Raw genomic sequence first — 25,737 nt, forward strand, 5'->3', positions numbered from 1 at the left:
CAATTTAATAACTTGCTTTGAATATTTGTTAAGTCCAAGTCCCACTTCATGAAATTATACAATTGTGCAGGCAAATTCAAACATACTTCTGGCAATATAGTAAATGTTCACTGAGTCCTATTCTGTGAGAATGCATATTGTACCTGGCTGTTCCTGGAAATTGAGATGGAGAAGAAAGCACTAGGCAAGTTTCTAATGACATAGCCATCCTCCTTGGCTTGTTGTGCATCTTATACAGTGTTTACCACATCAGGTACAGTTGAAGCAATTAGGAGAACTACTTATTGAATGCTTGATAATCTATAGTTAACCTTCAGGGACTGGCCAGACAGCTCTGTTAACGGGAAAGCTAATGGGAACCAATAATCATACCTCAAGTATTCCCTTAATCAGGGCAATAATCTCTCGTACATTCCTGGAATTCTGTATTGTTTACAATTTATTGTAGGACAACACAGGAAATTCCAAAAGTCACCATTCAGCATGGCCAGTTAAAACTCCAGGAAGGGTGATTAGGCAATATACCTCCCCACCAAAAATGGAAAAAGGGAATATCTATCCCAATTATGCATTCAGCTAAAGGCCATTAACCAGTGAAAAGTCTCCCCAGTCATATTCTTCACTCCTAATCTTATTTTGATGCTAGTCCCCACAATATGGCATCTCCAAATCCTGCTAGTTTCAGCTTTGCGTCTTTCATAGCACTGCCTTGATTTATCATAAGTACTGCTGAACATTGAAAACCTCTATCTAGTCATTTTAGAGGCTTTGCCTACCAGTTCCTGGCTTTTTTACCCAAATATTTGCAAAAGGCCTACGATTGCTTGTTTGGGGTAGGATAAGAATATCCCAGCCTCTCAGCCAACGTTTTTCAGACTCAATGACTTTATCTATGGAAATACATTCAGGCTGCTGTTTAAGTACTTTCCATTTTGAATCTTGATTCTCATCAGTTGATTTGATTTTTTCTGGACTACAATAATTTGGGTGAGCTTGCAGTGACACTTTAAGAAGTGGCAGGGAGGATCAGAGCAGCTCCCCACCTTCCAAATGTGGATACTGTTGTTCTAACTTCTTAGTAGAAACTGTAAGATTCTTTCTCTCTCTTTTTACACTGCTTTTTATAAACCATCTAAAGAGCTCCACTAAGTTGAGGGGATTCTAATTTCCTTTTTCTTTTTTCATCGTCCTTTCTTTTGTGTGCATAGATCTTTTTATCATCATGCAGCCCCCTCTGCATTAACTGAACTGGCAGGTTCATCATCATCTCCTAAATATTCCCTTGGTTTCCCATTATATAAGGAGAACAGGAGACAGAAGCTCTCCAAAGTAGCACTTCTTTCATTATCTGTGCCAGAAATGTTAAATTGATTGTGTCTTTCTGATCATCAAATAGACAACTTTGGATTGGTCACTCACACCATGCCTGAAGCATGAAGAGACATATGTGAGTCATATGTCTCATATGTCTCACGATGAGTCATGTTGTGAGTCATATTGTGACATTCGTGAGTCATATGACTCATGTGTCTCACAACGAGTCACATTGTGAGATAGGAAATCACCTGTCTCACAGGGGAGGGGATAGGGAATTTACCCCTCTCAGGAGAGGGTTGCTCTGCTTCTACTTTTACCGGTTATATAGATTAATTATTATACAACAGGAAAATACCTGCTTACAGAAGTTTTCAGCCACTGGGGATTGGCCTTCAACTTACATAGCTCTAAAATTAGTGAGATTTCCTAGACAGGTGAAGAAACCCTGCAAGTAATGATTTACCTGGCTTCTGCTGGTATTTTTATGTAAAACATTTGAAAATTTGCACAGAATATCCTTGGGATTTAGTAGTCACCTGATCTTATCCTCCAGTTATTTGTGTATTTTTTGAGTAATCAATGGCCTTGTTTATGCTACTTTGTGAAGAAGTGGGACATCATTCCAAGTAGTCCATAGAAGTACAAGTATGTCTTCCATGACAGGAAAGAAAAGTCTCACAGCAAAGAATAGTAGGATTTGGAAATTTTTTTCTTAGGATTTGGTAATTATAAGCAATACATAGATTTTATTGTTCTTTTCTTGAAGGGAACGTATAGGTCTTACTTTATCAGCACCACTAGCACTAGCCAAGGGATAGAAATTGTTCTATCTTCCCCTCTTCCAGCCACCCTTCATCAATCCATTTAGCCATTTCCCTCATATCTAAGTATACTTCCTCCACGTTCCATTGCATCAAAGATTTGCTGTGTCCTATCATCAATGGGTAGGACTCAACTTGTAATTAGATCTTCACTATATTTTTTATATATTTTTTATTGCTAAAAATGACCCAACCCATTAAGATTTATGAGATTAAAACATAGTTCTGCTTGCACTGCCAATCTGTGCTAACACAAAGTCTCAGACTGGCAAAGAAACATGGTTCAAAATCTTTACTGGTTCTGAAATGTATTAATAATTTCAAGAATACAGGCAACCAAGAGGCTCAGACAACCCTGGAGGGTTGTCCACAAGTAGACCAGTTCCCTGGCACTTTCTATGTTTGAGATGTAGTCTCCGGTTCGAATAGAAGATGAGGTCTCTTGGTGGAGTTTTGCTTGGTTGCCTCACACAGCAGAGGAATATTTAGTCAATAAAATATTGCCACCTTATACCTCAGTTTAAGGGACATTTTCTAGGGAGCCCAGTATTATAAATCCTTAGGTTCTTAATTTATTAATGTTTTCTACAGGCAATCCTTTACCAAGGACATTCTGTTAAGAACTTTTCATAGATAAGGACTTTTCTAGAAATATGGATAGACTATTTGCCTAGAGGTTCAGTTATCACATTGACAAGGAGATTATACTGGGTCACTTGCCCTCTTATTTTCTCCCAGGGTCAGAAATGAATAGCCAGTCAGCAGCTTTAACTCCTTCCTGTTCAAAAAAGCATGCATAAATATAAAATTCATTGAATTTTTAAAAACTGAATATATTCTTGTAACCAGCACGCAGATCAAGAAATATCCCTATTCCAGCTGCCCAGAAACCTCCCCTCATGCTTGTTTCCTGTCACTACTTCCATCCAGGGGCAAGTAATCACCATGATATAATTTTATAATTAAAAATGTGTTATTTGAAATTGTTGATTGGTACGCCTATAAGAATTCATATGTAGATAATCACATATACACATGTGTAGATAGTAATTTCTTAAATTATAGAATGGGGTCTATCTTCTGTCTGTTATGTGAAAATATGAAGCTTTCTAAGCATGTGGCTTTCAAAAGTTTTCTTAGGATATGGCAAGTGTAAATAATGCATAGATCCTGTCATTCTTGGTATATATTAATTATTTGAGTACAACATGAATATATTTGTGCTGTAAAAAGATTCAAGCAATAAAGTGTAGTAAAATGTAAAAGCTTTTTCAACACCTTACAACACAATCTACTCCTGACCCCAGAAGTCACCCCTACTAATAGATGTTTTTCTACTAGAGTTTTGCTTTTGACATGAACAACATGTTATAGAACATTATATGTCAGAATAATTAGACTCTTCCTATTGATTATAATGGCTTTATTTTATTATAGCACAGAGGTTACCGTAAAGTCTCTGAAGTCAGACTATCTGACTTTAAATCTTGACCTTGCCACTTCCCTGCTGAAGAACTTGTGCCAGTTACTTGCTTTTTCCCCAGTTTCTTCACCTAAAAATGGGAATAGTGATAATCATAGTATTTTCTTAGAGGATTAAGTGAATTAATAGGGATAAAGTTTATTACAGAACCTGGCAGAGGTCAAGCATTAGATATATTATGCCATTATTAAGATGTTATCATGTTGCACATTTGATTATTAATATTGCTATAATTCACTTAAATTTTTGTCTGTTTATGGCCAAATATGTTGTTTCTAAACTTTTCCTATAGCAAAGTTACAATGAATATAATGCTTTCATGGCTTTTTACTCAAGGATGAATACAGTTTTCAGAACTAGATTTCACTAGTTATTTGTTAAGTCCAAGTCCCACTTCATGAAATTATATTTGTAGAAATGAAAAGGTCAAGTGGAACATACTGCACATTTTAATTTGACTGGCATTCCCAAATTCACTTTCAATAAGCCTTATCATTGTATCTCTAACGCTGTATGAAAATATTTGTTTCCCTGCATCTGTTGTCAGCCAACATCAGATATCATTAATATTTTAAATTTTTGCCAGTGTGATGGATGTGAGTTTTGATTATTAGAAACATGTTTGCCGTGACTGGGAGGGCATGGGAATGACTGCGTCTAAACAAGGTCTTAGGACCAAATCTTCTGAGCATGTGTGGCCTTGGTCTTATATAGGCAAAGGCGTAGTGGGTACTGCCGGGTTCAGCTGATCCAAAATCAGCTTCCCAGTTTACCTCAAATAACTCCCCTGGATTGTCTCCTATTTCTGTATGTTGTAACTCTGATCTTGGAGCCATCTCTAAACCCTCCATTTTCATGAAAGTTCTTTCTTTTATGTGTTTTAACCTAGAATTTCCCGCAGTCTTGTTTCTCTTTATCCAATCTTAACAGCCTTCTGTGTTCTGGGCCTGTAAGAACATTCTTCTTTTGTTTTCCAATGTATCTACAGATTGTTTTTCAATAGTCTTCACTGTTTTCTTTAGAACTTTTAGTTTAGACTTCACAAAAGGTATTGTTGCATTAAAGTGGTTCTCACTTTCAAACAAGTCATTAAAATTGATCATTCTAGTTTGGGAAAATATTAATATCGCTTGGTTTGTATGGGCAATGAAACTATAGTATTCTAATGCACACATAATTAATTATTTTTACACATTGATTTGTACATTTATTAAAATAAGAATGAAAGGATGCCAGAGTAGGAGATCCCTAGCAGTATGTTTTTTCCACTGCATATGTTTATTGTTTTGAAATTATTGCATAGATTGCATGAAAATATCAAACTTAAATTTTTGTACTAAATAAATTTTTTTCTGTAACAAACTGTGAATATGCTTGTTTATATATTTTTATTTATAGATATGTTTCACTAAATTATATTTGAAATTTATTATTATACTATCAAGTAGAATTCCATTCTTAAGGTGATTATTTAATTATAATCTGCTTTCTTTCATAATTTTATCATAGTAATAAAGCTAGTGAACTTAAACTTGACCATACATGGATATAAAGATGGGGACAATGGACAACGGGGACTACTAGAAGGGGAGGGAAGGAAGGGGATAAAGACTGAAAAACTACCTGTTGTGTACTATGCCCACTACCTGGGTGATGGGATCATTCGTACCCCGAACCTCACCATCACACAATATACCCATGCAACAAATCTGCACACGTACCCCCGAACCTAAAATAAAAGTTGAAGTTAAAAAAGAAAAAAATAGTACTTTTGAAATTAAAAAAACAAGAAGAAAAATACTTCACTGACACTACAAAATTAAGAGGGAAACCTATAAACAGTTCACTTGAGTTGTAAAATATAACAGTTATTTAATTAATGGGCTTATTTCTTTTATGGGCATTAGTTTGATTAAAACTTTTGTTCAGGCATATTTATAATTTTATATTATACTGTCACTCTGATCTTCTACATTGCCTCATTTACTGTACCTCTTTTGCTTGTGTTGTATCTTCTTTTCAGTTTAGTTGTAGTTGTTAGGGTCCACCCAACTGGACTGTTTCCCCCTCCTGTAGACCTAAGCCCCAAAGGCCAAAAGTAAAACCCCCTACCCCAAACCCACCTGTATCTGTCTGACCGGAGGCCAGCTGTTCCAGGATGCGGTCAAGACGTCTACCTTACACAACAGAACTGGCAAGAAAAACATCTCCAGGAAGCGGTCAGACACCTGGCACAAAGGACACCCCCCGCCACCTGCCACCTTTTCTTTTTCCTTCACCCTGATGCAGTTCTATGCCCTATAAAACCTTGCTATAGCCTGTAAGCGGGGCTGCCTCCTCTGCTTTTGTCAGGAGGCAGCCCGGCAGGACTGACAATAAATCAGCTTGCCTGAACTTGGGTCTATTGGCCTCATTCCTTCCTTGGCTGTCCTTCCAATTATCCCTTACAGTAGTCACTTAATTCCTTTTCTATTTAACCTTCCTAATTATCCTCATTTTTACGTTTATCTTCTGCTTCTGATGCTTTGGTTTAATCTGTTGGCATATGAATACATGTTTAATAATTAATTTTTAAAAATAAAGAGGTTTCATCTTTAGAGTTTGCCAGTTCTCATGGTGTAAATATATCAATCACAGTCAACTTCAAGCAGCAACCATAACATTACTGAATGTGCCTTTGGGCAGAGATGTACACAACTGGCTCTCACTGTAAGCTTGCTCCAGAATACCAGTATCTATATTCCTCATTACCATGAAAGCTGTGACATGGTCTGCTTCGTTGTTATATTCCCTAGTTCTTAGAACAGTACCTAGCACATTGTCAACACAGTCAATATTTGTTAAATCAGTAAATGAATGAATGAACAAAAGATTTTCCCCTCACTTCCAAGAAAGAGTACAGTGAACTGTTTCCCTGATGGAATGTCCATATGATTCTGGCCCTTTACCACCTGCTTCAGGAATCCAATAACGAAAGAAAATGTAAACAATTTCAGTACCCAGTCCTTGAGATAACTTTCTGAAGGAATGATGTTAACATTAATGAATAAAAAAGGAAAAAATAAAAAGCACACCATACATAATACTTTGTTTGTGTTCTGGTAGCACTAGCCCTAAACACAATATGAGTAAGCTAACAAAAAAAGTAAACTGAGATATATTAAAAATGGTTTTAAAACCAAAAGGGAGGAAGAAAGGAATAAAAGAAGAAGTGGGCAGGGCAAAAGTGAAAAACATATGGAGGAAGGAAAGGAAAATAATATCAAATGTTCACGGAGTGCTTACTTTGAAGTATGTACCCTTTTATGTGCTTTATATAAATTATAGTGTAAGGTTGAAAATATGTGCTCTGGAGCAGAGCTGCACAGAATAAAATCCCACTTCTGCTTTTTACTGATGGTGTGACCTTTAGCAGATTAGTTAATTTGGCCATTGCTTCAGTTTCCTATTTGACTGTCCTACCATAAGACTATAATACACCAATGCATATAAAAATGCTTAGCACTGAATCTGACATCTGATAAGCATACAATAAATTTTAACTACAATTATTTGATGAAAACCTAACTACACTATGAAGTTTGTATAATTATTATTTTTACTTTTTTGATAAGGAGTCTGAAATACAAAGAGATTAAATAATTTACTTAAAGTCATGCAGTTATTAATCATGCATCTATCTTCCAGGAAATATCAATAGAAAACAAGATGTGGGATTTGAGTGCAGGCAATTAGACTCCAGAGCCTAATGTTTTAAACCCTATGTTATTACAAGAAGACATGCACATACCTTTAATAGAAGAAAATTTGAGACAGCAAATGCTTAACAACCAAGAAATTACAAAAGAAAAAAACTACAATCTATGAAACAAAAATTACATGATGAGATTAATTAATGCATTTAACAAATACTTGTTGAGCACCAATTATTGGTTCAACCACGCTTTTAGGTACTGAGAATTCAACTGTGAACTGGTCTCTACTCTCACAGAATATACTTTATAATACAGTATAAAATGGCATAACAAAATGGAAATGTGGTTGGCAAAGGCAGCAAAAATCTTCAACAGAAAAATAAATATTTTTATAAACCAATAATTTTTGAAAGATAGGATATAGCATATCAACATATGGAAAATAGGTATCCATGATAGAGAATATAACAGTGGGACAGTTAATGACTTCTGACCTGAAGGAAGTACTGAGATGAGAATTGGACAGGATTTGTTTTCTTTCAGAAAAAAAAAATCAATAGAAAAAATATATGCTAATATAGCTAAAAAATTTGAGGATTAAAAAATCTCTTCTATACAATATATAAAAATGCATAGCACCTATAAGAAAATAAAAATATTGGGTTGGATTCAAATTTTTTTGTACCAAAATTTCCAATAGATAATGGAGCAAGTCTGCAAGGATATGGGCAAAAAATAGTGGGATCTAAATATGCTGTACATAGATTGTTATTCCTGTCAAAGGGATAAGGAGTTGGTCTCATATATGTACTAACTCAGCAAATACAATAATTTGGAAACATCTTGAGAAGCTTTGTAGTTATATACACACTGTAATTATTTATAATACTATTAAATGCAATATAACAATTTAATACATGGAGAAGCTGCCTTATTAAAATATTGAAATAAGCACTGAAAAATCTAAATGTAGCTGGCAAGATGGCCGAATAGGAACAGCTCTGGTCTGCAGCTCTCAGCGAGATCAACACAGAAGGCAGGTGATTTCTGCATTTCCAACTGAGGTACCTGGTTCATCTCACTGAGACTAGTTAGACAGTGGGTGCAGCCCACAGAGGGTGAGCCGAAGCAGGGTGGGGCATCACCCCAGCAGGGAAGCACAAGGGGTTTGGGAAATCCCTCCCCTAGCCAAGGGAAGCCCTGAGAGATTGTGCCTTAAGGAACAGTGCATTCTGGCCCAGATACTATGATTTTCCCATGGTCTTTGCAACCTGCAGACCAGGAGATTCCCTCAGGTGCCTTTGCCACTAGGGCCCTGGGTTTCAAGCACAGAACTGGGGGATCATTTGGGCAGACACCCAGCTAGCTGCAGTTTTTCTTTTTTTCATACCCCAGTGGCACCAGGAACCCCAGTGAGACAGAACCCTTCACCCCCCTGGACAGAGGGCTGAAGCCAGGAAGCCAAGTGGTCTGGCTCAGTGGGTCCCACCCCCACGGAGCCCAGCAAGCTAAGATCCACTGGCTTGAAATTCTCACTGCCAGCACAGCAGCCTGAAGTAGACCTGGGAGGCTCGAGCTTAGTTGGGGGAGGGATGTCCGCCATTACTGAGGCTTGAGTAGGCAGTTTTCCTCTCACAGTGTAAACAAAGCCTCCAGGAAGTTCAACAGGGCAGAGCCAACTGAGGCAGCACAAAGCCACAGTAGCCAGACTGCGTTTCTAGATTCCTCCTTTCTGGGCAGGGCATCTCTGAAAGAAAGGCAGCAGCCCAAACAGGGGCTTATAGATAAAATCTCCCTGGGACAGAGCACCTGGGGGAAGAGCAGCTGTGGGTGCAGCTTCAGCAAACTTAAGCATTCCTGCCTGCTGGCTCTGAAGAGAGCAGCAGATCTCCCAGCACAGTGCTCCAGCTCTGCTAAGGGACAGACTGCCTCCTCAAGTGGGTCCCTGACCCCTGTGCCCCCTGACTGGGAGACACCTCCCAGCAAGGGTTGACAGACACCTCAAACAGGAGAGCTCCAGCTGGCATCTGGCAGGTGCCTCTCTGGGATTAAGCTTCCAGAGGAAGGAATAGGCAGTAATCTTTGCTGTTCTGCAGCCTCTGCTGGTGATACCCAGGCAAACAGGGTCCTGACCAAAGTAACTTATAGATTCAATGCTATCCCTATCAAGCTATGATTGACTTTCTTCAGAGAATTAGAAAAACTACTTTAAATTTCATATGGAACCAAAAAAGAGCCCGTATAGCCAAGACAATTCTAAGCAAAAAGAATAAAGCTGGAGGTATCATGCTACCTGACTTCAAACTATACTACAAGGCTACTGTAACTGTACAGTTACAGTATAGTTTGGTACCAGTAAACAACATGGTACTGGCACCAAAACAGATATATAGACCAATGGAACAGAATAGAGGCCTTAGAAATAATACCACACATCTACAACCATCTGATCTTTGACAAACCTGACAAAAACGAGCAATGGGGAAAGGATTCCTTATTTAATAAATGGTGCTGGGAAAACTGGCTAGCCATATGTAGAAAGCTAAAACTAGACCTCTTCCTTACATATTATACAAAAATTAACTCAAGACAGATTAAAGACTTAAATGTAAGAGCTAAAACCGTAAAAACCCTAGAAGAAAACCTAGGCAATACCATTCAGGACATAGGCATGGGCAAAGACTTCATGACTAAAATACCAAAAACAATGGCAATAAAAGCCAAAATTGACAAATGGGATCTAATTAAACTAAAGAGCTTCTGCACAGCAAAAGAAACTACCATCAGAGGGAACAGGCAACCTACAGAATGGGAGAAAATTTTTGCAATCTATCCATCTATCCATCTGACAAAGGGCTAATATCCAGAATCTACAAGGAATTTAAACAATTTACCAGAAAAAACAACCCCATCCAAAAGTGGGTGAAGGATATGAACAGACACTTCTCAAAAGAGGACATTTATGAGGCCAAAAAACATATGGAAAAAAAGGTCATCATCACCGGTCATGAGAGAAATGCAAATCAAAACCACAATGAGATACCATCTCATGCCACTTAGAATTGCAGTCATTAAAAAGTCAGGAAACAACAGATGCTGGAGAGCATGTGGAGAAAAGGGAACGCTTTTACACTGTTGGTGGAAGTGTAAATTAGTTCAACCATTGTGGAAAAGAAAACCTCCAACCTCTCAACTATGTATATAGAAAGTTCAAGGAAAAGATCTCAGGTAATACTACAAAAATTGGGGAAGGATAGGTGGTTTATTGGTTTCCTATTAGTGCAGTACCAAGTTGTCACACTTAGTGTCTAAAATAGCACACATTTGTTATCTTGTAATTCTGAAGGCCAGAAGTCTGGAATGGTTTCCACTAGGCTAAAATCAAGATGTTGGCAAGGCTGCTTTTTTTTCTTAAGGCTCTACAGAATAATCTGTCTTCTTGCTTTTCTTTTCCAGCTTATAGAGGTTGTCTGCATTCCTTGGCTCATGGTCCTTTTCAATCTTTAAAGCCAGCAATGGCCCATCAAGTTGGTCTCACCTAGAATAGCTCTAATACTGATGCTTCTGTGTCTCTTCCACTTTTTAGGACTCTCACGATTACATTAAGCCCACCTATATAACCAGGATATCCTATTTTAATATAAGCTAATTAGCAACCTTAATTCCCCTCCGCCATGTAACCTAACCTATTCAGAAGTTCCGGAAATTTGGACAGAGGCACTTGGGAAACCATTATGCTGCTGACCATAGGTGGTAGGAAGTTTAAATTTTATAGCTAAGGACAATAAGCATTCATTCATTTCTGAGGCAGATTAATATTGAAATATTTTACATTTATAGAATTTTTCTAATTTAGAAATTTTGTGATATTTCCTCAGGATAAGATTATGCATTTTTGACAAAAATATTGCTAAACTGATGTTGAATTCTCATGCATTACATCAAGAAGCATATGATATATTTGCATCTCATTATCCAAAATGTTATCTTGGATCATTAAACTAAGGTAGAATTTGCCCAGTTTTTTCACTGAAAAATTACAATTTTAACTTTGAAATTAATAAAGTATTTTGTGGGTAGATAATTTCAGACTATGTAACTATCCTGTTTCAAACTTTTGTCCACTGCTTTAAGCAGTCATTTATAATTCTTTGCTGGAACACACCAACAGTGTGGGGAGGTCAATTTTATAAGCCCACTGTCAAATTCATCATTTTCATTTATGGGCAGATATAACCTTCTGTTCAATTAATTAACAAGGTGTGTAGAAAAGAGATAACAAGCAGGCCTGAGGCTGCTACCCTGAGAAAAGCCTGCTTGCTAAGTTGGCCCTTGGTTGGGGTCTGGGAACTTAAGTAATAAACACTTCCTGTACTGATACACAGGTTTACTTAAATGAGTGGCTCACTATGCCTAGACTGTACAAACGACATGGTTTATGCTGAATATCTACTTTCTATCTGGGAGTCTGGAATTTTGATATATGCTAGGAAGTAGATCCCCACTTGATCATTCTCCAAGAAACACCCTGGGTGTTGAGTCTCTAGTGAGCTTCTCTGGTTGACAACACTTTACATGTGTTTTCACAGTTTGTTACTGGAGGAATTAGGCATGTTCTGTGTGACTCCACTGAGATTAGGTGCATGAGGCTTATGCCTAATTTCCTGCAGTCTTCACCCCATGTACCTTTTCCATTCCTGATTTTGCATTGCATCCTTCACTTTAATATATATTAGCTGTGAATACATTATATGCTGGGTCCTGTGAGTCATTCTAGTGAATCACCATACCTAGGGGTAGTTGTGGGGACCTCTGACATACAGGATTGATTAAGCTGTCTACATTAAGACATACAGGCCGGGCACGGTGGCTCAAGCCTGTAATCCCAGCACTTTGGGAGGCTGAGGCGGGCGGATCACAAGGTCAGGAGGTCAAGACCATCCTGGCTAACACGGTCAAAGTGAAACCCCGTCTCTAAGAAAAATACAAAAAAATTAGCCAGGCATGGTGGAGGGCACCAGTAGTCCCAGCTACTCAGAAGGCTGAGTCAGGAGAATGGCGTGAACTGGGAGGCAGAGCTTGTAGTGAGCCGCGATCGCGCCACTGCACACTCCAGCCAGGGTGTCAGAGCAAGACTCCATCTCAAAAAAAAAAAAAAAAAAAAGGACATACAGATTCTAAATAATTTCTTGATACATTGTATATGAATAGAATTACGCTAAATGAAACCAAGACAAGAAACCTGGCCCTATATTAAGAGACTCACAATATGGTGGCTGTGTCTGCATAGAAAAGTATCTAAAAATAATATTCAGGCCAGGCGCGGTGGCTCATGCCTGTAATCCTGGCATTTTGGGAAGCTGAGGTGGGTGGATCACTTGAACTCAAGAGTTCAAGACCAGACTGGGCAAAATGGCAAAACTCCATCTCTACTAGAAATACAAAAATTAGCTGGCCATGATGGCATGCACCTGTGGCCTCAGCTACTTGTGGGGCTGAGGCAGGAGAATCACTTAAACCTGGGAGATCAAGGCTACAGTGAGCTGAGATGGGGCCACTGCACTCCCGTCCAGGTGACAGAGTGAAACCCCTGCAAAAAATAATAATAATATTGAATTAATTGAGTCAGAACAGAATATGGCAAATACAAGAAGCTTACTTCTTTAGGAGTTTCAAAGATGTAGACATTGTATCTTGTTCAGATTATCAGGAAAGCTAGAGTCATGTGAGTTAGCTTTAAATTAATAAGTAGGTCTTGACAGAATATGATACCTGGAGGTAGAGGGAAGATATGATACCTGGAGTAGAGTTTTGGAAAGCAAGGGAAATGGATAGAGTGCATGCCAAAAGAAGTGAAATATAGAGTGTATTAGAAATAAAATATAATAATAACCATTACCTGTGGCACAAATTGGAATTTTCAAATGCTCTTGGTTAAAATCCTAATAATTTGAGTGCCTTATTTATAATTCACTTTTATGTAAAACTTATAGATTATTATAGAAAGACCATAAAATTTCCGTGGCATTTTACAAGTGTTCCTCTTAAACTCAGGCACAGAATTTATGCTTTACTGGTTCCTAATTATGTTTTTCTTTTCTGTCTCTTCTTTGTTAAGGTTCATCATGAATGAGAAATGGGACACAAACTCTTCAGAAAACTGGCATCCCATCTGGAGTGTCAATGACACAAAGCATCATCTGTACTCAGATATTAATATTACCTACGTGAACTACTATCTTCACCAGCCTCAAGTGGCAGCAATCTTCATTATTTCCTACTTTCTGATATTCTTTTTGTGCATGGTGGGAAATACTGTGGTTTGCTTTATTGTAATGAGGAACAAACATATGCACACAGTCACTAATCTCTTCATCTTAAACCTGGCCATAAGTGATTTACTAGTTGGCATATTCTGCATGCCTATAACACTGCTGGACAATATTATAGCAGGTATGTTGGCTTTTGTGCAGCTCGAAGATAATATGAAATATTTGTCCCATATTTCGACAGCGATTGGCAGGGCTGTTCATTCATTCATTTATTCACAGATATTTACGGAATTCCAGGAACTGATCCAGGCACCTGCCCTCATTGGATCTACATTCTGAAGGAGTAGACAGACAATAAACAAATAGTTATATAATTAGAGAATGAGAATGATTCTGGAGGAAAGTAAAAGTGATATAATAGAAACAGAAAGTGGAGGCTGCTATTTTTATAGAGTATTCACTGGAGGTCATGAGAAAATAAGATTTAGTATGTCTTACCTGAAGCCTTTGAATTTTCTTTATAAAGTTCAGGGCACATATAAGATGATAGAAATATCACTATGAACTGTAAGCTCCAAAGAACTGATACATCTGATTTGAGTTAATGCAATGTCTTCAATCTAACATAAGTAGAAATTTAGGCTCTCATTTGGTTAGCTAGAGTTTTTGAGAGAAGATGCAACAATCTTAATGATTCTTCAAAAATTGGTAGTTTATGTATGCAACATAAGTAAGTTTACATTGTAAAGCTTAGGGTAGCACCCTATAGTACTTCTGGGCCCAGAGAAGTACTTTACTTTACTGCATAGATCTGAGTTTTTGTGATGTTTATTATTAAAAAAAATTTTATCGAGGACGTGATGAAAGGACTGTTCCCTTCACCCTTTCAAGGGACTGGTGAAGGGGTGACTCCCTTACTCTTAGTTTAGCACTACCTTACATGCTCCTGAAGTGCAGGAAAAATGTATCTCCAGCTTCCAATACACTTTTTATACACAATACCAGCTTAATAAGTATTTGTTGTATTAATTAAAGAACAGTGCTAACATTATTGACATTCCAAATCTGTGTAATAAAAAAGAAAATCAAAAGAATATCAAATATATTTAGAACAGCATGAGCCATAACAAAGCTCATATACTTTTATAGCATTCAGCATCAATTTACTGAAAGATAGGAAAAGAGATTTCTCTTAGGAGTTTTCCTGTTTCCTTCCTTTCTCTGGAGTGGGACTCAGGGAGAGTTCAGAGCACAAGTTCTGTCAGTCACATACTGCATAGATCTGACTTTTTGTGATGTTTATCATTAAAAAAGAATTTATTGAGGATATGATAAAATCCGTTCCCTTGACCCCTTTTCGGGACTGGTGAAGGGGCGGCTCCCTTACTCCACCTGCAACTCTCAAGCCCCTTGTGGGAGGGGTAGCTTGCAGGTGAGCAGGTGCAGGAGCTAGGGCAAGTGCTTTTGGGTGCCAGCAGGAACTAATCCTGTACCAGCCCCATGGTTGTGTCTAGAAGTTGGCTGCGATCCCTGGAGCCCCAGAGAGCAGACAGCTGAATGTTAACCAGTTCAGTGGAGGGTCAGGGTGACAGTATTTTGCACCTGCCCTCTTGGTACCTGAGTTCCTGTCTGGCATTCGGGAAGAATCAGGTCACATGAACAAATTGAAGGGCGGTAAATGTGGAGGATTTTATTGAGCGGTGGAAGTGGCTCTCAGCAGGATAGAGAGCTGGAACCGGGATGGAGTGGGAAGATGATTGATGGTCCCCGGCTGAACTCCTCTCCAACCATAGTCTCCAATGCCCAGCTGTTTTTTTTCTCGATGTTCAGACGCTTCTTGTCTTCTCTCCTTCTCTGCTGCACCACTCTGCTGCTGTGCCATTGGAACCTGGGGTTTTTATAGGTATAGGATGTGGGGCGTGGCAGGGCAGGGTGATTTTGAAAAAGGCAACGTTCAGGTGGGAAAACAGGATTGCATGTTCTCACTTAGAGCCACAAGGTCCAAGCTTGAGGGTGGAGTCCCTGCCAGGGACTCCATCCTTTTCTAACTAGCATTTCCTTGCCTCACATCCGTATCAGTTACATTATCAAGATACTGTGCTAAACAAAAAGAGGGTGTACAAATTGATAAAAATTATTGTTATCACTCTCAGACAAGTTTTTTTTATTTAACTTCTATTTTTAATTCGACTTCTATTTTTAATTCAGGGATACATGCACAAGTTTATTACACAAGTAAACTTGTGTCATGGGGGTTTGTTGTACAGATTATTTTGTCACCCAGGTATAAAGCCTATTACCCATTGGTTTTTTTTTTTCTGAGTCTCTTCGTCCTTACTCCCTCTACCCTCTGATAGGCCCCAGTATGTGTCATTCCCCTCTATCTTATCATTAGCTCCCACGTATAAGTAGTAACATGTAGTATTTGGTTTCCTGTTCTCGCATTAGTTTGCTGCAGATAATGGCTTCCAGCTCTATCCATGTTCCTTCAAAGGACATGAGCCCATTCTTTCTTATGGCTACATAGTATTCCATGGTGTATATGTACCACATTTTCTTTATTCATCTACCATTGATGGGTATTTAGATTGATTCCATGTCTTTGCTATCGTGAATAGTGCTGCAATGAACATACACATACATGTGTCTTTATAATAGAACAATTTATATTCCTCTGGGTATACACCTAGTATTGGGATTGCTGGGTTGAATGGTAGTTCTGTCTTTAGGTCTTTGAGACATTGCCACATTGTCCTCCAGAATGGTTGAACTCATTTACATTTCCCACCAACAGTGTGAAAGTGTTCAATTTTCTCCACAATTTTACCAACATCTGTTATTTTTTGACTTTTTAATAGTAGCCACTCTGGTGTGGGATGATATCCCATTGTGGTTTTTATTTGCATTTCTCTAATACTCAGTGATGTTGAGCTTTTTTTCATATGTTTGTTGGCCACATGTATGTCTTCTTTTGAAAAATATCTGTTCATGTCCTGTGCCCACTTTTTAATGGGGTTGTTTATTTTTTGTAAATTTGTTTAAGTTCCTTTTAGATGCTGGATATTAAACCTTAGTCAAATGCAAAGTTTGCAAAAATTTTCTCTCAGTATGTAGGTTGTCTGTTTACTCTGTTGATATTTTCTTTTGTCATGTGGAAGCTCTTTAGTTTAATTATTAATAGATTCCATTTGTGAATTTTTGCATTTGTTGTGATTGCTTTTGGTGTCTTCCTAGTGAAATTTTTGCCTGTTCCTATGTCCAGAATGGTATTGCCTAGTTGTCTTCCAGAGTTTTCATAGTTTTGGGTTTTACCTTTAAGTCTTTAATCCATCTTGAGTTAATTTTTGTACATGGTAAAAGGAAGGGGTCTGGTTTCAATCTTCTGCACATGGCTAGCCAGTTATCCCAGCACCATTTATTAAATAGGGAGTCCTTTCCCCATTACTTCCCATTGTTTTTGTCAGCTTTGTTGAAGGTTAGATATTTGTAGGTGCATGGACTTGTTTCTGGGTTCTCTATTCTGTTCCATTGGTCTATGTGTCTATTTTTGTACTAGTACCATGCTGTTTTTGTTACCATAGCCTTGTGGTATAGTTTGAAGTTGGGTAGCATAATGCCTCCAGCTTTGTTCTTTTTACTTAGTATTGCTTTGGCTATTCAGGCTCTTTTTTGGTTCCACATGAATTTTAAAATAATTTTTCTAGTTCTGTAAAGAATGTCATTGGTAATTTAATAGGGATAGCATGGAATCTATAAATTGCTTTGGGCAGTGTGGCCATTTTCATGATACTGATTCTTCCTATCCGTGGGCATGGAGTGTTTTTCTATTTGTTTGTGTCATCATGGATTTCTTTGAACAATGTTTTGTAGTTCTCCTTGTAGAAATCTTTCACCTCCCTAGTTGGCTGTATTCCTAGATATTTTATTCTGTTTGTGGAAATTTTGAATGAGATCGAGTTCCTGATTTGACTCTCAGCTTGACTGTTGTGGATCTATAGGAATGCTAGTGATTTTTGTACATTGATTTTTTTTATCCTGAGACTTTTAGGGAAGTTATTTTGCCAACAAAAAGTGCTCTCAGTATTTTGTCCCATACATATTTTAAATTACATTAATTATTTTAAAGTTCTTGCATACAAATTACCCATCCTTGGCCAGGCAGAGTGGCTCACACCTGTAATCCCAGCATTTTGGGAGGCCAAGGCAGATCACTTGAGGCCAGGAATTCAAGACCAGCCTGGCCAACATGGTGAAACTCCATGTCTACGAAAAATACAAAAATTAGCCTGGTATGGTGGCATGCACCTGTAATTCCAGCCACTCAGGAAGCTGAAGCATGATAATCGCTTGAACCATGGAGGCGGAGGTTGCAGTGAGCCGAGATTGTGCCACTGCACTCCAGCCTGGGTGACAGAGCGAGACTCTGTCTCCAAAAATAAAAAATAAAAATTACCCATCTTTAGCTCTTTGTTTGCATTCTCAGGAGGCAGCCACCTTTGGCAATTTTTGCTTTTATTTTTTTGTAATTACTACTATATTTCTAAATAACATGTTTTCAATATTTTTTCTTCAAACTCTCATAGACGTAAATTGAGTTGTCATCAACTTTCACCACATCAGCACAAACATGCATTCATACACTTCGCCTTCTCACACTCTCCTGGTGTAATTATATCACAATTTTTGTTTGAATCAACCTACAGAATATACGTTCTTATTTTACATATATCTTATCCCTGCTGAGCCTTGGAAAGTGCTATATCAATTTCTCTCTTATAAAATGTTTTTCATTTTCCTAGATTTATTAAGGGTATATTTTGATTTGCTTAGTTTGGGTGTGTACCCATTAGTAATGTATCCTCAAATTCGCTTCCAGAGGTGTTACTCTCTTGTCAATACCTTTAAACATATCAGGTATCTATAAATATACCTTTCCTGGTGTTTTCTGTTCTCTTGTCTTTATAGGAACACATTACTCTCAGGGCAGAGCAGCTTCTGCTCTGGGATACCCCTTCACTGATACCCTAACAACTCTCTTCACCTCTCTTTGTGTACAATCCCATTTTCTGGATGCCATGTCCACTTCTTTTTTGGTTTATTCCTTTCTGTGAAATGGTTTATTGAGATGAAACGTTTGAGCTCTTATTTGTCTGCAAGTATCTTTATTCTGCCCTCACACTTAATTAGTTAGCTGTATGAAGAAGTCTAGGTTGGAAATTTCTTCCGTCAGAATTTCAAAGGAATTACTCTATTGCTACTGCTGTAAAATATGCTATTACTGCTGAAAAAATATGATATTTAATTCTTTCTTCTTTTGCCCATGATTTGTATTTTATTTTCTTATGGAAAGCTTTTAGAACTTCCCTTTATCCCTAATGTTCTCAATTCCATGAAACTATGCTTTGAAGTAAGCCTTTTTATTTTGTATTTATTGTGCTGGACATAAATTCTGGCTTTTCTATCTGAAAATGAGTGGCCTTTAATCTTAGGGAATTTTCTTGTGGAGTTCTTTTCTGTTTTTCTTTCTTCTACTCATATCAATCAGATATTAGAGATTCTGGATTGCTCTTTTAATTTTTTTCATCTTTTTACTTTAAGTTTTTGCGCCTCATTCTTCTATTTTCAAAGATTTTCTCAACTTTCTCTTTTAAACTTTATGTTGAACTCCTCAATACTGTTACCATATCTTAAATATTTTGAGTTATTTTTATTTTCTGCATATTTCTGTAGTTCCCACCATGATACAACAGTATCATGATACAAACAGTATCAGGCACATGTTTCACAGACAAAGTGCATTATATCTCTGGGGTTATTAGTAATATTTTTTTCTGTTTTCTATTTTTCATATGTCTGGCTCAATTTGGTTTTCCTATAAGTATTTTTCTTCCTATGTGTGTTAGTCTTTTTCTTTTATGTTTGAGGTTTCCCTAGTGTTAACTGCTTATTTTTCATTGCATTTAAAAATTGTTTTAATTTGTTTTTTTAGTTAATATGGGTACATATGTGTATATTTATGGGGTACATATGATGTTTTGATATAGGCATATAATGTGTAATAATCATATTATGGTAATAATCATATTAGGGCATTTGGGATATCCATCACCTCAAGCATTTATCATTTCTTTGTGTTAAGAACATTTCAATTCTACTCTTAGTTATTGCTAAATATACAATAAATTATTCTTTACTATAGTCACTCTGTTGTGCTATCATATACTAGCCCTGAGGCTGGGTGCAGTGGCTCATGCCTGTAATTTTAACACTTTGGGAGGCCAAGGTGAGAGGATTACTTGAACCTAGGAGTTCAAAACCAGCCTGGGCAACATAGTGAGACCCCATCTCTACTAAAAATTTTTCAAAAAACAACTGGTGTGGTGGACTGCACCTGCATTCCCAGCTACTCAGGAGCTGGAGGTAGGAGGATGGCTTGAGCCTGGGGACCGGGTGGTGGTGTGAGCACAGGGGTTAAGGCTACAGTGAGCCATGATCACACCACTGCACTCCACCCTGTCTCAAAACAAAGAAACAAACAAACCAAAACAAAACAAAATACCACCAGAAAAAAAAAGACTAGATTTAGTTAACTGCTTCTTAGCTTCTGTGTTTTAGAGTGAGGCATAGCGTGGCTGCCTGGAAGTTCTGCGTGCCTGGAGGATAAGGTTAGGACCACTGTCCACTTCATTAGTCTGGACTATTCATTGGGAAATTTACAACTGTCAAAAATCTGCATATCAGTGTTATTGAACAGGTCACTTTTTCCAGAAGGAGATTTTCTAACGTACTGCCGTAGGAATGTAGGGCTGGCTGTTACATTCCACATTGCCATGCAGTGCAGCGATATACCTTCGCTTAATCCTTCTGCCTCACAGTGGCACTCATTACCCCTGCACCTGGTGACTCGGGGTTTAGAGTACTTATGGTTCTGCCTCCTCAGAGAGTAAATCTCCATTCTTCTATCGACATGGGGGAAAAGCCAGTGGCATCTAATTGGATTTATACAAAATTTCCACCAATCATGTTGTTTTCTCAACCCACATTTAGTAGTATCTGGCACTTTAATTTCTAAGGATTTATGCTTTATCCTACACCTATCATTTCAGTGGAATTGTGTGAGGGAGATAAGGTAAAATATATGCTTAATATTCCATGTTCAATCAACGGCTACACACACTTTTTTGCATTTTTGTTGACAAATAATACTATCATAAGCTAACACATTTTATTCTCTTTTGGTTTCCACTCACTAGAGTCACTCAAGCATTTATTTTAATATGATCTGGATAGGTGACTTTTAAAAGATATACTTGAATTATTTAGGTTATTTAAAGATACTTTACGGGTAAGAATATTTTGTTTCAGAAAATAAATTGCAGAAAAATTAAAAAAACAAATTTCAAAACTCTGAGAAATGCATAATATTCATCTTTTGAGAAATGAGAATATTTGCTAGGAGAAGACTACTGTTCCTTTTCTGTAATAACAGATGGGGGTTTAGAATATCAAACTACTACAATAATTTTATTATTTTTTTTTATAAACTTTAGCTAAGTAATACTTTTGTTTGTGCAAAGTGCTCTTTATTCTGGATGTGTCTCTGGGGTAAATTGTCTCATTTCATTCTATATTAATAAATACATTTTATTCTGCATGTAACTCCTGATTCCTCATAATTTTGGGGTGCCTTTCCAAACTAGAAAACCGACATTCTGACTGTTTATTCATTTAAAGGGCATTATTGCATCAGAGTCAATGGTTTAGACTCTGGAGTCTTACTGCCCAGGTTCAAATTCTTTTTTTTTTTATTTTTTTTTATTTTTTTATTATACTTTAGGGTTTTAGGGTACATGTGCACAATGTGCAGGTTTGTTACATATGTATCCATGTGCCATGTTGATTTCCTGCACCCATTAACTCGTCATTTAGCATTAGGTGTATCTCCTAATGCTGTCCCTCCCCCCTACCCCCACCCCACAACAGTCCCAAGAGTGTGATGTTCCCCTTCCTGTGTCCATGAGTTCTCATTGTTCAATTCCCACCTATGAGTGAGAACATGCGGTGTTTGGTTTTTTGTCCTTGCGATAGTTTACTGAGAATGATGTTTTCCAGTTTCATCCATGTCCCTACAAAGGACACGAACTCATCATTTTTTATGGCTGCATAGTATTCCATGGTGTATATGTGCCACATTTTCTTAATCCAGTCTATTGTTGTTGGACATTTGGGTTGGTTCCAACTCTTTGCTATTGTGAATAGTGCCGCAATAAACATACGTGTGCATGTGTCTTTATAGCAGCATGATTTATAGTCGTTTGGGTATATACCCAGTAATGGGATGGCTGGGTCAAATGGTATTTCTAGTTCTAGATCCCTGAGGAATCGCCACACTGACTTCCACAATGGTTGAACTAGTTTACAGTCCCACCAACAGTGTAAAAGTGTTCCTATTTCTCCACGTCCTCTCCAGCACCTGTTGTTTCCTGATTTTTTAATGATGGCCATTCTAACTGGTGTGAGATGGTATCTTACTGTGGTTTTGATTTGCATTTCTCTGATGGCCAGTGATGATGAGCATTTCTTCATGTGTTTTTGGCTGCATAAATGTCTTCTTTTGAGAAGTGTCTGTTCATGTCCTTCGCCCACTTTTTGATGGGGTTGTTTGTTTTTTTCTTGTAAATTTGTTGGGGTTCATTGTAGATTCTGGATATTAGCCCTTTGTCAGATGAGTAGGTTGCAAAAATTTTCTCCCATTCTGTAGGTTGCCTGTTCACTCTGATGGTAGTTTCTTTTGCTGTGCAGAAGCTCTTTAGTTTAATGAGATCCCATTTGTCAATTTTGCCTTTTGTTGCCATTGCTTTTGGTGTTTTAGACATGAAGTCCTTGCCCACGCCTATGTCCTGAATGGTATTGCCTAGGTTTTCTTGTAGGATTTTAATGGTTTTAGGTCTAACATATAAGTCTTTAATCCATCTTGAATTAATTTTTGTATAAGGTGTAAGGAAGGGATCCAGTTTCAGCTTTCTACATATGGCTAGCCAGTTTTCCCAGCACCATTTATTAAATAGCGAATCCTTTCCCCATTTCTTGTTTTTGTCAGGTTTGTCAAAGATCAGATAGTTGTAGATATGCGGCATTATTTCTGAGGGCTCTGCTCTGTTCCATTGATCTATGTCTCTGTTGTGGTACCAGTATCATGCTGTTTTGGTTACTGTAGCCTTGTAGTATAGTTTAAAGTCAGGTAGCGTGATGCCTCCAGCTTTGTTCTTTTGGCTTAGGATTGAGTTGGCGACGTGGGCTCTTGTTTGGTTCCATATGAACTTTAAAGTAGTTTTTTCCAATTCTGTGAAGAAAGTCATTGGTAGCTTGATGGGGATGGCATTGAATCTATAAATTACTTTGGGCAGTATGGCCATTTTCACGATATTGATTCTTCCAACCCATGAGCATGGAATGTTCTTCCATTTGTTTGTATCCTCTTTTATTTCATTGAGCAGTGGTTTGTAGTTCTCCTTGAAGAGGTCCTTCACATCCCTTGTAAGTTGGATTCCTAGGTATATTCTCTTTGAAGCAATTGTGAATGGGAGTTCACTCATGATTTGGCTCTCTGTTTGTCTGTGATTGGTGTACAAGAATGCTTGTGATTTTTGTACATTAATTTTGTTTCCTGAGACTTTGCTGAAGTTGCTAATCAACTTAAGGAGGTTTTGGGCTGAGACAATGGGGTTTTCTAGATATACAATCATGTCATCTGCAAACAGGGACAATTTGACTTCCTCTTTTCCTGATTGAATACCCTTTATTTCCTTCTCCTGCCTGATTGCTCTGGCCAGAACTTCCAGCACTATGTTGAATAGGAGCGGTGAGAGAGGGCATCCCTGTCTTGTGCCAGTTTTCAGAGGGAATGCTTCCAGTTTTTGCCCATTCAGTATGATATTGGCTGTGGGTTTGTCGTAGATAGCTTTTATTATTTTGAGATACGTCCCATCAATACCTAATTTATTGAGAGTTTTTAGCAGGAAGGGTTGTTGAATTTTGTCAAAGGCCTTTTCTGCATCTATTGAGATAATCATGTGGTTTTTGTCTTTGGTTCTGTTTATATGCTGGATTACATTTATTGATTTGCGTATGTTGAACCAGCCTTGCATCCCAGGGATGAAGCCCACTTGATCATGGTGGATAAGCTTTTTGATGTGCTGCTGGATTCGGTTTGCCAGTATTTTATTGAGGATTTTTGCATCAATGTTCATCAAGGATATTGGTCTGAAATTCTCTTTTTTGGTTATGTCTCTGCCAGGCTTTGGTATCAGGATGATGCTGGCTTCGTAAAATGTGTTAGGGAGGATTCCCTCTTTTTCTATCGATTGGAATAGTTTCAGAAGGAATGGTACCAGTTCCTCCTTGTACCTCTGGTAGAATTCAGCTGTGAATCCATCAGGTCCTGGACTCTTTTTGGTTGGTAAGCTATTGATTGTTGCCACAATTTCAGAACCTGTTATTGGTCTATTCAGAGATTCAACTTCTTCCTGGTTTAGTCTTGGGAGGGTGTATTTGTTGAGGAATTTATCCATTTCTTCTAGATTTTCTAGTTTATTTGCATAGAGGTGTTTGTAGTATTCTCCGATGGTAGATTGTATTTCTGTGGGATCAGTGGTGATATCCCCTTTTTCGTTTTTTATTGCATCTATTTGATTCTTCTCTCTTTTCTTCTTTATTGGTCTTGCTAGCGGTCCATCAATTTTGTTGATCTTTTCAAAAAACCAGCTCTGGGATTCATTAATTTTTTGAAGGGTTTTTTGTGTCTCTATTTCCTTCAGTTCTGCTCTGATTTTAGTTATTTCTAGCCTTCTGCTAGCTTTTGAATGTGTTTGCTCTTGCTTTTCTAGTTCTTTTAATTGTGATGTTAGGGTGTCAATTTTGGATCTTTCCTGCTTTCTCTTGTGGGCATTTAGTGCTATAAATTTCCCTCTACACACTGCTTTGAACGTGTCCCAGAGATTCTGGTATGTTGTGTCTTTGTTCTCGTTGGTTTCAAAGAACATCTTTATTTCTGCCTTCATTTCATTATGTACCCAATAGTCATTCAGGAGCAGGTTGTTCAGTTTCCATGTAGTTGAGGGGTTTTGAGTGAATTTCTTAATCCTGAGTTCTAGTTTGATTGCACTGTGGTCTGAAAGACAGTTTGTTATAATTTCTGTTCTTTTACATTTGCTGAGGAGAGCTTTACTTCCAACTATGTGGTCAATTTTGGAATAGGTGTGGTGTGGTGCTGAAAAAAATGTATATTCTGTTGACCTGGGGTGGAGAGTTCTGTAGATGTCTATTAGGTCCACTTTATGTAGAGCTGAGTTCAATTCCTGGATATCCTTGTTAACTTTCTGTCTCGTTGATCTGTCTAATGTTGACAGTGGGGTGTTAAAATCTCCCATTATTATTGTGTGGGAGTTTAAGTCCCTTTGTAGGTCACTGAGGACTTGCTTTATGAATCTGGGTGCTCCTGTGTTGGCTGCATATTTATTTAGGATAGTTAGCTCTTCTTGTTGAATTGATCCCTTTACCATTATGTAATGGCCTTCTTTGTCTCTTTTGATCTTTGTTGGTTTAAAGTCTATTTTATCAGAGACTAGGATTGCAACCCCTGCCTTTTTTTGTTTTCCAGTTGCTTGATAGATCTTCCTCCATCCCTTTATTTTGAGTCTATGTGTGTCTCTGCACGTGAGATGGGTTTCCTGAATACAGCACACTGATGGGTCCTGACTCCTTATCCAGTTTGCCGGTCTGTGTCTTTTGATTGGAGCATTTAGCCCATTTACATTTAACGTTAATATTGTTATGTGTGAATCTGATCCTGTCATTATGATGTTAGTTGGTTATTTTGCTCGTTAGTTGCTATAGTTTCTTCCTAGCCTCGATGGTCTTTACAATTTGGCGTGTTTTTGCAGTGGCTGGTACCGGTTGTTCCTTTCCATGTTTAGTGCTTCCTTCAGGAGCTCTTTTAGGGCAGGCCTGGTGGTGACAAAATCACTCAGCATTTGCTTGTCTGTAAAGTATTTTATTTCTCCTTCACTTATGAAGCTTAGTTTGGCGGGATAGGAAATTCTGGGTTGAAAATTCTTTTCTTTAAGAATGTTGAATATCGGCCCCCACTC

General features: G+C 37.8%; 1 protein-coding gene across 1 annotated transcript in view; it reads left to right on the top strand.

The window, feature by feature from the left end:
- Nucleotides 1-25,737, top strand: part of NPFFR2 (neuropeptide FF receptor 2) — a 117,313-nt gene that overhangs the window by 79,300 nt on the left and 12,276 nt on the right. Inside the window, 1 exon segment of the mRNA XM_003265723.4 lies at nt 13,435-13,769. Within this exon segment, the coding sequence (XP_003265771.3) occupies nt 13,435-13,769 (335 nt within the window).

The sequence above is a fragment of the Nomascus leucogenys genome, chromosome 9, assembly GCF_006542625.1.
Source record: "Nomascus leucogenys isolate Asia chromosome 9, Asia_NLE_v1, whole genome shotgun sequence".
Lineage (NCBI taxonomy): Eukaryota > Metazoa > Chordata > Mammalia > Primates > Hylobatidae > Nomascus > Nomascus leucogenys.